Source organism: Bubalus kerabau, chromosome 7 (assembly GCF_029407905.1).
Source record: "Bubalus kerabau isolate K-KA32 ecotype Philippines breed swamp buffalo chromosome 7, PCC_UOA_SB_1v2, whole genome shotgun sequence".
Taxonomy (NCBI): Eukaryota; Metazoa; Chordata; class Mammalia; order Artiodactyla; family Bovidae; genus Bubalus; species Bubalus kerabau.
In genome coordinates this window covers 105,940,438-105,955,565 of record NC_073630.1, presented here as the reverse complement: position 1 = coordinate 105,955,565, position 15,128 = coordinate 105,940,438, and the positions used below count along the sequence as shown (strand labels likewise).

Below are 15,128 nucleotides of genomic sequence, written 5' to 3'. Positions count from 1 at the left end.
TCATCTTTTAGGATTTTAAATGGCTTCAACTGGAATTCCATCACCTCCATTAGCTTTGATAGTAGCAGTGCTTCCTAAGGCCCACTTGATTTCACATCCCAGGATGTCTGGTTCTAGGTGAGTGACCATACCATTGTGGTTATCTGAGTAATTAAGATTTTTTTGTGTAGTTCTTCTGTGTATTCTTGCCCCCTCTTCTTAATCTCTTCTGCTTCTGTTAGGTCCTTACCATTTCTGGCCTTTATCATGCCCATCCTTACATGAAATAAACATTATAAAATATTACAAATGATAACACTCCATACTGTTTTGCCTGTCGATGAGATGAGCATTATCATACAGTGTTGGTGGGAACATAATTTGGCACAAAGTCTCTGGAAGGCTATTTAGTCATATCAACAGCCTTATAAATATTTATAGCTATTAATTCAGTAATTTTATTTCTAGAAATCTGTCCTGAAGCTAGCAAATCAGATAAACACACAAATACTGATGTGCAAGGATATTAATTTCAGTGTTATGTGTGAATATAAAAAATAGACACAGTTTAAATATCTGACAAAAGAGAGATATTTAATTCATGACTGTGTCTATGTGAGTACTATAATTCATCCATTTTAACGCTTTTGGAAAATACTTGAAATAAGTTTAAAAAGAGCAGGAAATAGTATGCATTTTGATTCCCATTTGTAGAAGAAAATAGAAAATTTTATGCTTAGAAAAATATTGGATGAAATATACCATAGGCTAATTGGACTTCCCTGGTTGTCTAGTGGCTGGTACTCCTCACTCCCAATGCAGAGGGCCTGGGTTCAATCCCTGGGAACTAGATCCTACAAGCTGCAGCTAAAAGTTTGCATGTCACTACTAAAACTCTGTGCAGTCACATAAACAAAAATATTTTGGCTTCCCTCATGGCTCAGTCAGTAAAGAATCTGCCTACAATGCAGGAGACCACCTGCAATGCAGGAGAAATGGGTTTTGGTCCCTGGGTCAGGAAGATCCCCTGGAGAAGGAAATGGCAACCCATTCCAGTATTCTTGCCTGGAAAATTCCATGGTCAGCTGAGCCTGGAAGGCAGGCTATAGTTCATGGGCTCTCAAAGAGTCGGACACAATTGAGTGACTAAACCACCACTATGATAAATGTTTAATTTTGAGTAGTGGGATGAAGAATAATTTTGGTTTCTTAATATTTCCTTGATATATTATCTAAAATTTTTGATGCATAATGAATATATACTACTTTTATTATTATTTTTTATTATTTATTTATTTATTTTTATATACTACTTTTAAAATCAGAAAAGTATTATTGAAAAATAAGCTGTGCGGTTAAATTCCCAAAGTGACGTTTGGGAATTTTTTTTTTTTTTCATGTTAATTGGTACTTTGTTTACAACCTAAACATCGTTGGGGATTCCCAGGTGGTGCTAGTGGTAAAGAATCTGCCTGCCAACGCAGGAGAGGAAAGTGACATGGGTTTGATCCCTGGATTGGGAAGATTCCCTGGAGTAGGTAATGGCAACCCACTCCAGTATTCTTGCCTGGAGAATTCCATGGACAGAGGAGCCTGGCAGGCTACTGTCCATAGGCTTACAAAGAGTCAGACACAACTGAAGCAACTTAGCACAGCACAAACATTGTCAGTTTAAGAGGAAATCCACTGTGATATGTAGATCTCCTCATTTAAATTCTAGGGTTTCTTCTTTTGATCCTTAGTAAAATTGTATTCAAGAAACAGAATAGACACATATATGTATTTAAAAACATGAAGTGGGAGATTTTTAATCAGCTTTACGTTTTTGTCTACTTGGGAAACATTCAGGATGGTACCAAATACTTAGTGAGGCTCTGCCAAGTGTATCTCATTTACTTCTTGCTGCAAGTCTAAGAGGTAGATACTCTTGGTTACCCATTCTACAGATGAGCAAACCCTTTGGAGAAGTAACCTGACCAAGTTCATAGAACCAGAATGTGGCAGAGTTAAGATTTGGACCTGGGTTTTTTTTACAAGGTCAGTATAGTCCTATCTGCAGGGGGCTGGTTCCAGGATCCCCTGAAGATACCAGACTCCAAGGGTGCTCAACTTCCTTATATAAAATAACATAGTGTTTGCGTTTAACCTATGTACATCTTCCATAGGTCTTCCCAAGTGGCTCAATGGTAAGGGATCTGCCTGCAGCACAGGAAACGCGGGTTCAATTCCTGGGTCAGGAATATCCCCTGGAGGAGGGCATGGCAACCCCCTCCAGTATTTTTGCCTGGGAAATCTCATGGACAGAGGAGCCTGGCGGGTTACAGTCCATGAGATTGCAAGACTTGGACACAACATAGTGACTGAGCATGCATGCACATCTTCCGTATACTTGTCTCTAGATTACTTATAATACCTAACACAATGTAAATGCTATATAAATAGTTGCCTGCGAGGCAAGTTCAAGTTTTGCTTTCAGAAACCTTGCAGAATTTTTCTTTTCCAAAATATTTTTGATCTGGTTGAATCCATGGGCTGACTGTCCTTAGGAACACAGACTGTTGAGTATTTGAAATATAATTGAGTCTGGAGAGAAGGATTCCTATGGCAGAGTGTAGTCAACAGTCTTGTTTTTTTCCACACTTGATAGCTTGAGAAATATCAGGACTGAGATACTGCATTTGCTTTGTGAATGGTCCAGGTGTGAGGTACAGCTGTGTAGCTTAATCATGTCAAGTTATGGACAAGGTCTCTGAAAGAACTGAGAGTAATCTGCAGAAAGCATAACAAGAAACAGCATAATTAGAAATAAAATCAGGGCCACTGAATTTGCCCTGTACTAGTGATGATAGGTTTACTCCCACATTACACACCTGGTTACCTTCACATCTCAGTCCAGTTTGCATAGCGTGCTAAGTCGCTTCCATCATGTTCGATTCTTTGCAACCCCATGGACCGCAGCCCACCAGGATCCTCTGTCCATGGGATTCTCCAGACAAGAATACTGGAGCGGGTCGCCATGCCCTTCTCCGGGGGATCTTCTGGACCCGGGGATTGAACCCTTGTCTCTAAGTCTCCTGAATTGGCAGGCAGGTTCTTTACCACTACAGCCACCTGGGAAGCCAGTGTGTGCAGAGGAGCTGCCTTATCAAATGCCTCTGTCCTCTTCTGCCATCTGTGAAAACCTCAAGACGCCCTTTGGAAATTGGAAAAGATGGAACTGCCTAACCCAGCCTCCAAGGTCCTGCCTAGGTTTTCCTTTTTTCTCCTTCCTGCTCTTCCTTCCTTCCTCCCTTCCTCTCTTCCTTTGAAAACAAATCAAACAGAAAAGTAGACAAAACTTATTACTAAACCCTTTCCCCAAAGACTTCATTGCAGACATTTGGTTTTCACATAGGACTTTTATGTTTCTTTTTTTAAAAAATAGTTTTATTTATTTGGCCATGCTGGGTCTTCATTGCCATGAGGGCTACTCTCTAGTTGTGGTGCATGGGCTTCTCAGTGCTGTGGGCTCCCTTTTGTGGAGCACAGATTCTAGGGAGAGTGGGCTTCAGCAGTTGTGACTCCTGGGCTCTAGCGTACTGGCTCAGTAGTCATGACTCCCAGGCTTAGTTGTCCCGCAGCATGTGGGATCTTCCTGACCCAGGGATCGAACCCACATCTCCTGCACTGGCAGGCAGATTCCTCACTGAGACACTGGAGAAGCCCTGTTTATTTTTAAGTGTCATTTAGGTCGCTGTTTAGTTGCTCAGTCGTGTCCGACTCTTTGCGACCCCATAGGCTGTAGCTTGCCAGGCTCCTCTGCCCATGGGATTTTGTAGGCAAGAATACTGGAGTGGGTTGCCATTTCCTTCTCCAGGGGATCTCCCCAACCTAGGGATGGAAGCTGAGTTTCCTGCATTGGCAGGCAGATTCTTTAGTTTACACTGTTTTGTCTCTGACTCAATTTTCCATTCTCACCTCCTCGTCCTTCACTTCCTACAGGCTGGCTTAGAGCATAAGCAGTGCTTACTGACCAGGCCACACTCATGCCTGTCCCCAAACAACCATTTTCCCACATTAAATGCGTCTTTCCCTTTCCATCCTTTAATCCCACCCTTCCTCTGTGAAGCCTTCTCTAAAAGTGGCATTTACGCCTCTTTTCTGAATTTCTACACCATCTCCCTGACCCGTCATCATGCTTGGTCATGTGTTGTTTCTGTGTATCCAGGGGAAGGTTGGTAGAGCCCCATTCAAGAGGTGCTTCTTAAGAGACCGCCTACAGAGTAGGTACTCAGCAAATAATTATTGAAGCATTTTTAGTAAGCACTTTTGGTAGTCTCAGCTCATGGCTTGCACTTATTACTATATAAGAGAAGGTTTTTGTATAATCCTTATTGCTGGTGCATAAAATTTTTGTCTTGGTAGGTGCAGGACAATTTCCTTAGAAACTGGAACTCAGAATGTTCAGATGTGCTTCACCATGCTGCAGTTATCCTTCACTGCAGAGCAGCTGGTCCAGATATTTAGCTTCACATTGGCCTATGGACTTTTCCAGATGCTGGATGGGTTTCTCATGGTTGCTGGTACGTAAAGCCCCCAGTGCGTAGGCTTGACTGAAAATTGTTCACCCAGTTCACAAACTCCTTTTTCGACATGAATCTACATGGACTGCCCTTGCGATACATTTTTAGCATGACATTTCTAGGGAACATAAAATGGATAAACAAGAGCCTGTGCCACAAATGGAAGTTTCACAGAAAAATATTAAAAAAAAACTGTGAAAGTGATCTTATAAACCAGTATGCTTTGCAAAAAACAATGCACTCTCAGAACTGTCCATGAGCAATGATTTAATCTCAAAAATGACATTTATGTTTTATTAAGAAATATTCCAAATGTTATTTCACAGTACTTCTGTGACTAAGAATTGTGCTGAATGGCTGTGAAATACAATGCATACACATATATTTTAAAAAACATACATTTATATGTCCTTGGGCTTCTCTGATGGCTCAGGCAGTAAAGAATCTGCCTGCAATGTGGGAAACCTGGGTTTGATCCCTGGGTTGAGAAGATCCTCTGGAGGAAGGCATGGCAACCCACTCCAATATTCTTGCCTGGAGAATCCCATGGACAGAGGAGTGTGGCAGGCTACAGTCCAGAGGTCGCAGAGTCGGACATGACTGAGCAACTAAGCACAGCACAGCAGATATGTGCTTACCCATCCCTATCATTATTCAGGTTCACAGAAGTTAAATTTAAAATATGTAGACTGATAGATTAATCTTAGCCATTGTGAATTTATTGTTGTCACAGAACAGATTCGACTAAGCCTCAATGATTACTCATAAAACTGATTATATACTGATTACTGACAGAACAATCAGTATAAGGAACACCAGGGTTTAATTTTCCCACAAGATATATTCTAGAAGAGTAAAACCCTGGTCTTAGATCCAAATTTTAATACCTTCTCATGGTGAGACTGTTTCTGAAGGAATATGCTTGGTCCATTCCCAGTCACAAAAGTACCAGGGGAGCACCTGATCCATAGTAAGCAATCCACAGGAGTTGCTGATTAACTGAATGAATGAATGACTGGATGAACGGATGGATAGATGGATGTATGGATGAGTTGTCAGCAATCTGATGAGTGTCTCAATCACAGAAGGTTCATTCCAGACAGAAATAGCCATCCTGATACACTGAATTATTTTGTTCTAGTTTTCTCTTCTTCCTATTTTTCCCCATGTGTTTATACATACGTGATCCAAAGCAAACAAACCCCCCCGAGTTTTGACCCATGTACAATGTTACCAAATTATAGTCTTTGCCAAAGTGATTTTTAAGTACTGGTGTGTTTTAACATTTAGCATATAAGATATACAAGAGGAGACTGAAGAACAAACATGGAAACGAGAAGCCCAGTTGTCAAGAAGCCCGCCATAGGAAGAAATCCACTTCTCCCAGAGAGACCACTGCTTTCTTGGAGGTGAATGAAGAAGCCACTCTAAGTCCTGGGCCGTCGGGACCCATGGATCTCCACGGTGCTCCCACGCCAACTGGTGACATCGCACGTGCCAAGTAGGGGCTTGTTGGTTTGACTACACCTTGCCTCCCTGAGCGGCCAGTAGAGAGCGCAGAGCTGATGAGTGAATCTTGTTGGCGGGGCTTATGGGAATGTTTGTGTGTGATGTTAACATATGTATATTTTTGTGTGGATTGTGAGTTGTCATAGGATCCCCTTGGAGAATATGTTCTGCCTATTTCTGGTTCTTCCTTTGGGGGTTTACACAAAATGTTTACTAGTTGCTATGTGTGTTCTTGTCTCCCGTACAGTGAAGAGTGATCCCCATCGTTACATGAAGTCGTCAAGCTGTGAATTTTAATCCCACAAGTTAAGCCTCTGGGTAGAAATGTCACCTCACACTGCAGGGCAAGGACCGAGGCTGGACCCACTTGACTCCTTGACTTTGGGCAGGTGCTTTGGGGTGGTGGGGAGAAAGCACATAGCTCTTATAAAAATGGGGTCTTTTCTCAAATGATGACTGTTTTTTAAGGGCTTGAAAATCTTAGATTTATAGATGTAATACGAGCGATTACATTACATTCCCTAGAGGGAATCTAATGAACCCTTGAGAGTAATATTTTTACTCCCTAGAGACAGGCACATGTTTATTCTTCTAATATATAGATGTATGAGTTATATAATTTAAAAAGTGCATTCCATGTATACTGTTTCATAAATCACTAAATGATTAATCATTAACTCAACGGACATGAGTTTGAGCAAACTCCAGGAGACGGTGAAGGACAGGGGAGCCGGGGTGCTGCAGTCCATGGGATTGCAGAGTTGGACACGACTTAGCGACTGAACAACAAAACCCAACAATATATTACAGAGCATCTTTACATGTCGGTCTGTGTTGACCTACCTCATTCTTTAGAACAGTGGCTTCATAGAAGTATTCCAGTGTATGGAAGGATTGTAATTTATTTCACCATTTCTTATTCAAGGACATTTAGCTAGCTGTCAGCTTCTTGGTATTACAGCACTATCACAAACACCTGTGCCTCCATGCCAATATCTCTGTAGGATCCTTTTCTAGACTTGACTTGCCAGGCTGATTGCACATTAAAATGCTGGGCAGAGAGCTCTCTGGCAACGTGGTACCAGCAGTGCCTGAGAATGTCTGGTTTCCCACAGCCACATTCATCTTAAGGACGATTGTTCTGCTTTGTGAAAATATCTCATTTAAAACTGCATAGTTAAAATCGAGTGAAGCATTTTTCATGAGTGCGTGTGCGTGTCCTTTGCCCGCTTTTCTATTATATTTCTTCCTTTTTGACTGATAAATTTGAACACATGGTGGACAGTGACTCTCTGCTCTGTTTTGTCAATATTTTACTGCTCTTTGTCTCTTAGTTTTGTATAATGTCTTTTGCTGTATGGAAGTTTCACATGTTCAGCTTTATTAGTCTTTCAGAATTGTTTTTTGACCTTAAGATAGATATATCAAATGTTAGAATATTTATATCTTTGTGTGGATCATGAATTGTAAAAGGACCTGTTTTTCATGAATGTATGTGGCCCCTTTTCAGGGAGTTCTTTTTGGGGTCAACATATTTACTAGCTGCCGAATATACTGTCTGGCAGTAGATAAAACCCATCCTTCTCCTCTAACATTATTAAAAATATTTCCTATATTTTCTATTACTTTGATCAACTAAATATGTACATATTTATTTTGAATTTTTCTATGCTATGTTAAAAGAATATTTAATTGTCCTAACATTATATACTGAATCAGTCATCTTTTCTCTACTGATATGAAATGCCACTTGTATAACTTTCTATTACTGTGTTTTATTGGGCTCTGTTTGGTTCCATTTTTAAATTATTTGTAAATTGTGAAATGTGTAAAAGCATATTGTCTGAGATTAGTGCTTTACAATTTTATTTTATAACTATACCCAAGAACTTATAGGTTTTATATATAATGTCAATGGTTATTACGGTATTTTCCCAATTAAGGTCATCTTCATGGTAGTACAGAAAGAGACATATTAGGTATCAAAAGTATATTTATATGGAAAGGAAGTTCACACATGTGTGACATGATTGTTAATTCTCAACTGCTGCAGTTAACATAGTAGAATTGGATGTTCAGAGATCCCCAGTTCCAAAATGAGCATTACCATGAGTTTGAAAGGATCCAAAAGGAAGGGATTAAATCATTTGTCTACATAGGCACCTAACAGAAAATGGTAAATTCCCATGTTCCATTCTCAAAGTATTAACTGCATGATCAGTGTTTACCACCATCAGGACAGGTCTGGAGACAAGTACACCAAAAGCCATCCTTTAAGACAGAAACAACAGAAATCAACGTAAGGGTTTGAAAGTAGTCACACTGGAAGATTGCCATCTCCAGAGATGGTATGTAAACACGTCATTGAGAGCAAACAGAAATAGTCAAGTTGAGACTTCCCTGGTGGTCCAGCGGCTAAGACTGTGCTCCCAATGCAGGAGGCTGGGGGTTTGATCTCTGGTCGGGGAACTAGATTCCACATGTTGCAGCTAAGAGCTTGCACGTGGCAACTGAAAGATCCTGCGTGTTGCAACTAAGATCGACACAGCCAAATAAATAAAATAAATATGAAAAAAAAAAAAAGGTTGTCCAAGAGGTCAGGTATTATCTTTAAAAAAAAAATGTAACTAAACAAAAGCTCTAACTGAATAAATTGTATTCTAACTGATCTAAATAATCACGTGTTCATAAAAGCAGGGCCCCTATGAAGTTCAGAAGTGGGGAGTGCAGAGGAATGTTAAGCAGAATGAGTCAGCTCTGTGTCTGGAAAAGACCCAGGTGGGCAGCTGAGACAGCAGAGTGTAGTGGGAAGAACCTGGGCTTTACCAGGGCTATTTGTTGTAACACACTTAAAGAGCTAGAACGGGTTGTCGTCAGGCAGTCCTTGAATTGAATCCCAGCTGTTATTTGGACAATCTTGAGCAAGGTTCAGTCTCCCTTCTTAAAAAGGATGTTATCCTGCCCACCAGTGGGTTGGAATCACCCCTGGGACCGCCTGGGGTCTGCAGCGGGCTGCCCTGAGACCCTGACCAGTCTACCACTGGGTTGGCACTGGCTGACCTCCTTTGGCTGTGCAGTCAACTACACTGGGACCCAATGGTGCCGACCATGGGCCTGAAGCCACTGCACTAGGCAGGGCCTGGCAGGAGCAGGGCCAGGACTAGCCTTGCCCAACAATGTGCCCACTGCAGTCAGCCCTGTCATTAAAAAAAAAAAAGGAGACCCATGCAGCCAACATAAGGTGAATGCCTAAGGCATATAGCTCTGGTGACCAGAGGGAGTGTACTGCTGAGGCCCATAATGTGTCTTCTACATAAGGCAGTTTTTTAAGATTGGGAAACATAACCTACCTACATAACGCAAATGAGAGAATTAAGTCAATGAAAAGACAGAAGAATATGTTCCAGATGAGGAACAAGACCAAAATCTCAGAAAAACTAAGTGGAGATAAGCAATTTACCCAACAGAGTTTAAGGTAATGATCATAAAGATGCAAAACAAATTCAAGAGAAAAATGGATGGGGACTTCCCTGGTGGTTCAGTGGCTAAGACGCCGTACTCCTGTGCTCTCAATGCAGGGGGCCTGGGTTCAATCCCTGGCAGAGAACTGGATCCCACATGCTGTAACGGAAGATTTCACATGCCTCAATGAATAGCAAAGACCCCACATATTGAAACTAAGACCCGGCACAGCCAAATAAATAAATATTAAAAAAAAAACCAAGAAAAATGGATGAACACGGTGATAAGTTTAACAGAGAGCTAGAAAATATAAAGAACCAAACAGAGCTGAAGACTACAATAAAAGAAATAAACATATACACTAGAAGGAATCAACAGTAGATTAGATGATATGGAGCAGTGGATCAGTGCTAGAAGACAGCAGAGGAAATCACTCAAGCTGAAAAAAAACAAAAATCAGTTTAAGAGACTTCCAGAACAACATCAAGGATACTAACATTTACAGTTTAGGGGTCACAGAAGGAGGAGAGAGAGAAAGGGGCAGAGAACATACTTGAAGGCATAATAGCTGAATATTTCCCTAATCTGGGAAAAGAAACAGACATTCAGGTCCAGCAATCACAGAGTCCCAAACAAGATAAATCTACTAAAGAGAACCACATTAAGACACATTGTAATTAAAATGGCAAAAATTAAAGATAAACTGAGAATTTAAAAGAAGCAAGGGAAAAGCACCTAGTTATGTACAAGGAAATTCCTATAAGATTATCAGCTGACTTTTTAGTAGATTGCAGGCCAGATGGGAGTAGCATGATATATTCAAAGTGACGGAAAAAAATGTACACCAAGAGTACCCTATCCAACAAGGCTATCATTCGGGTTTGAAGGAGAGAGAAAGAATTTTACAGAGAAGCAAAAGCTAAGAGAGTTCAGCACAACTAAATCAACTGTTTAAGAAACGTTAAAGAGATGTCTCTAAGTGGAAAAGAAAAGGCCAACAGTAGAAGTATGAAAATTGTGAAAGAAGTCTCATTGGTAAAGACAAGTATATATAAAGGTAGTAGATCAAACACGTACAAAGCTAGCAGGAAAGGTAAAAGACAAAAGTAGTAAAATCATCTATATCTAAAATGATTGGTTAAGGATACACAAAACAAAACGACGTAAAATATGTCAAACACATGAAATGTGGGGAGAGGGAACAAAAATGCAGGGTTGTTACCAATGCAGTTGAACTTAAGAAATCAACTTAAATATACACACACAAAAGAGAAAGGAGTCCAAACACAACACTACAGATAATCATCAAATCGTAAGGGAGGAGAGCAAAAGATGAAGGAACGGGACTTCCTTGGCGGGATTATGCCAGTGGTTAAGACCCCACACTTTCACTGCAGGGGGACACGGTTCAATGACTGGGGAACTAGGAGTCCACATTTGCACAGCACAGTAAAAACAAACAAACAAACAAAATGGAGCTTCAAAACAACCAGAAAACAATGAACAAAATGCCAATAAGTATATACCTATTACTAATTACCACAAAGTGACTAAATGGATAAAAAAAAAAGACACACATATATGCTGCCTACAAGAGCCTCACTTCAGATCTAAAGACATACATAGACTGAAAGTGAGAGGTGGAAAACAACAGAAAGCTGGGGCACCAGTACTTATATCAAACAGGACAGACTTTAAAACAAAGATTGTAACAAGAGAAGGGCATTACATAATGGTTACATAAGATATCAATCCAACATAAAGATATAACAATTGTAAATATATATGCACCCAGTATAGTGGCAGAAAGTGAAGAGGAACTAAGAAACTCTTGAGGGTGAAAGAGAAGAGTGAAAAAGTTGGCTTAAAACTCAGCATTCTAAAAACTAAGATCATGGTAGCTGGTCCCATCACTTCATGGCAAAGAGAAGGGGAAAAAGTGGAAACAGTAACAGATCTTATTTTCTTGGGCTCCAAAATTACTGCAGACAGTGACTGCAGCCATGAAATTAAAAGACGCTTGCTCCTTGGAAGAAAAGCTATGACAAACCTAGACAGCATATTAAAAAGCAGAGACATTACTTTGCTGACAAAGGTCCGTTTAGTCAAAGCTATGGTTTTTCCAGTAGTCATGTATGGATGTGAGAGTTGGACCATAAAGAAGGGTGAATGCCAGAGAATTGATGCTTTCAAATTGTGGTGCTGGAGATGACTCTTCAAGAGTCCCTTGGACTGCAAGGAAATCAAACCAGACAATCCTCAAGTAGGTCAACCCTGAATATTCATTGGAAGGACTGATGCTGAAGCTGAAGCTTTAATACTTTGGCCACCTGATGTGAACAGCTGACTCTCTGGAAAAGACCCTGATGCTGGGGAAGACTGAAGGCAAAAGGGGAAAGGGAGGCAGAGGATGAAATGGTTAGATAGCATCACCAACTCAATGGACATGAACCTGAGCAAACTCTGGGAGATAGTGAAGGATAGAGAAGCTGGATAGGCATGCTGCACTTCATGGTGTCACAAAGGGTCAGATACAACTTAGTGACTGAACAACAACAACAAATAAGACCCGAAATCATAAAGCTTCTAGAAGAAAACATAGGTGGTATGTTTTTTGACACTGGTCTTAGCAGTAATGTTTCGGATATGTCTCCTCAGGCAAGGGAAACAAAACCAAAAATACACAAATGGGACTACATCTGCCATTACCACACTGTAGAATCAAGCCCGGCAACTGTCTACTTCTGAACTTGTTTTCTTAAAGAAACCTCTAAATTGTGTAAGCCTGTTGATTTAGTTTTTGGTTGTTTGCAGTCAAGTGCAACTCCAAATTGATATATTAAAGTTTAAATTGACTTTAAAATATTATGCAGGTCAATGCATAATTTGTTATATTTATCTCAACCATAACAAAGTACCTTGAATTATGTAAAATGGAAACACATTCTTTCACTATCAAGATATCTGACTGAAGGGCAGCTTTTGTGAGTTGTTAATTTCTTGGATGTATCACACTGCATTTAGATAACTAGACATTTTAAAACCAAGAGATCTAACAGGCAATCTGGAACCACAGATGTGAACACCTGACCTTTTCTCAATAACCATTTCTCTCCTTTTTATCTTGATACAGAAATACTTCTACTAATACATATAGCAAACCTGGGGACAAAAGTGATGTATCCAGTCTTACAGTGCTCAGGACCATACTAAGATATATCTTTTAGAATATGCAACTTCAGTGCAGTTTTATAGATGGATTCCATCACTACTTGTGCTTCTCCTTCTTTTGTGTAGAGTTGTCTTGTCACTGGGATCAGCTGCTTAGCCAACTCACTTCCCAGCTTCTCTGTGCTCAGGGACACTGACGAGTTCTTGCTGATAGAATGAGTGCCAGTCATGTGCTTTGCTTCCAGGCTGCCCAGCTTGAAAGATCCCCCATAGTCTTTCCCCCTTTTCTGGCTGGGGGTATGGAGATGATTCTCACGATGACCTTGGAAACTGTGTTGATTATAGAAACTCCATCAGCCCGGGCTCCTACCAGCTGGAGGGAGGAGAGGTAGCCTGCCGAGCTCTTCACCTACCCAGAACTCTTAGAGAAACTTCTGTTGTGTTTGAGCCATTCTGTTTGGCTGTGCGTGTTTTAGTACTTAGCTGTCTAACGTGCGTTAGGGGCCGAGGTGTATTTATTCATCCGTTTGCTGAGTGCCTCCATGTGCCACCCTAGCTCTGTGGCCTCAGCGTGCTTCCTAACCAGTGCGGCCCTGGCCAAAGGCTCCCCGCACTCTGGTAGTGGAGCCACGTTCCAGGTGAGGGCAGCAACATGTTTACTGTAATGAAGTTTCCATTCAGGGTCCGTAAAGCGAAACTCACATTTTCTTCCCCCAGTTTGCATTTCCTAGCTACGTTCTTTCCAGAAAAAGCATCTTCTCCAGCTTGCCCCCGCCCACCTCTGTGGCTTCGGATGGGAGCTAATCACCTCCAGCTGTACTGGCTCCCGAGCCCCGCTGGCCTCATTTCCTGTGCTTATGACAGGAAAACAAGGTCTCACCGTTCCAGCCCACTCAGGAGTCTCCAAATAGCTTTTAAAGCAACAGAACCCCCATCCCACCCCCCTCTAAATCTTTCGCTACAACCCAATCTGTAGAAACTGTTCTGATGGAAGTGGGAGTGATGGTGATGAAGTATGCTTCTCTTGCGAGATTCAGAGCTACTTCTGAAAAGTGAAGTGAACTGAAAGTGTTCACTTTCAGGACTCTTTGTGACCCCACGGACTGCAGCTCACCAGGCTCCACTGTCCATGGGATTCTCCAGGGAAGAATACTGGAGTGGGTTGCATTCCCTTCTCCAGGGGATCGTCCTGATCCAGGGCTCGAACCTGGATCTCCTGCATTGCAGGCAGATTCTTTACCGTCTGAGTCACCAGGGTAGTTCTGCCACTTCTGAGGTAGGACTCAAACCTGCTGCCTGGTGAGGAGTCAGCCACATCCCTGTGGACTTTTGTGCATTTCCTGATGTTGTCTTCTGGAGAAGGCAATGGCACCCCACTCCAGTACTCTTGCCTGGAGAATCCCATGGACAGAGGAGCCTGGTAAGCTGCGGTCCATGGGGTCGCTAAGAGTCAGACATGACTGAGCGACTTCACTTTCACTTTCATGCATTGGAGAAGGCAATGGCAACCCACTCCAGTGTTCTTGCCTGGAGAATCCCAGGGACGGGGGAGCCTGGTGGGCTGCTGTCTATGGCGTCACACAGAGTTGGACACGACTGAAGCGACTTAGCAGCAGCAGCAGCTCTTCAGGAGTAGTTCCCAGGAGATCTTGGGTAAGATCAGACATTCCAGTTAATTAGCTCAGAATTGGTCAATCCTATGAGGAGGAATCAAGCAGTTTCCGGGGTCTTGGGATGGCATCAATCATGGCAGAGTGGAGGAATGCTGCCAGAACTAGAAGTTAGTGAAACACGTTTGGTACTGAGAATTGGAAGTGGGTTCTTCAAAGCCGATCTCTTTCCTTTGTGGGGCATGCTAAGTTGCTTCAGTCATGTCTGACTCTTGGTGACCCTATGGACTGTAGCCTGCCAGGCTTCTCTGTGCATGAGATTCTTCAGGCAAGAATACTGGAGTGGGTTGCTATGCTTTCCCTCCAGGGGGATCCTGCCAACTCAGGGGTCAAACCCGAGTCTCTCACGTCTCCTGCACTGGCAGGCGGGTTCTTTTCCACTAGCGCCGCCTGGGAAGCTGTTTCCTTCAGGCAGAATCAATATCAACCTCCCAGGAAGCGTGATACTGTTTTCTTTCATTAACCCTTGTCAGCGAGATATTCTGAGTTTTGCAACAACTAGGACTTGAAAATTCTGATTCAGGTATCAGTTAGGCTTATGGGGAGGAGGCAGGAAGGGAGACTGAATTTCTTAGCCACGGTCAGTCAGTACCTGAACCTCACGTCAGAGTCTGCAGATTTCCAGGGGGTCCAACAATACTCCCAGTCTCTGTGGTTGGCATGAATGGGACCAAATGGGGAGATGGGAAGTTGGAGTCCAGAAGTTGCTGCCTTCACAGGGTCCTAGGTGTTGTTAAAAAACAGCACACTGAAAATGTTCAACTTGTCTGCACAC

At 41.9% G+C, this 15,128-nt stretch overlaps 1 protein-coding gene across 1 annotated transcript in view; it reads left to right on the top strand.

The window, feature by feature from the left end:
* Positions 1-8,769, top strand: part of SLC10A6 (solute carrier family 10 member 6) — a 32,025-nt gene extending 23,256 nt beyond the window's left edge. The window contains exons 6-8 of the mRNA XM_055589041.1: positions 4,384-4,541; positions 5,832-6,042; positions 6,298-8,769. Coding sequence (XP_055445016.1) covers positions 4,384-4,541; positions 5,832-6,042; positions 6,298-6,307 — 379 coding nt within the window. The 3' untranslated portion in view covers positions 6,308-8,769. The remainder of the gene's footprint in view (positions 1-4,383; positions 4,542-5,831; positions 6,043-6,297) is intronic.
* The last annotated feature ends 6,359 nt before the right edge of the window (positions 8,770-15,128 follow it).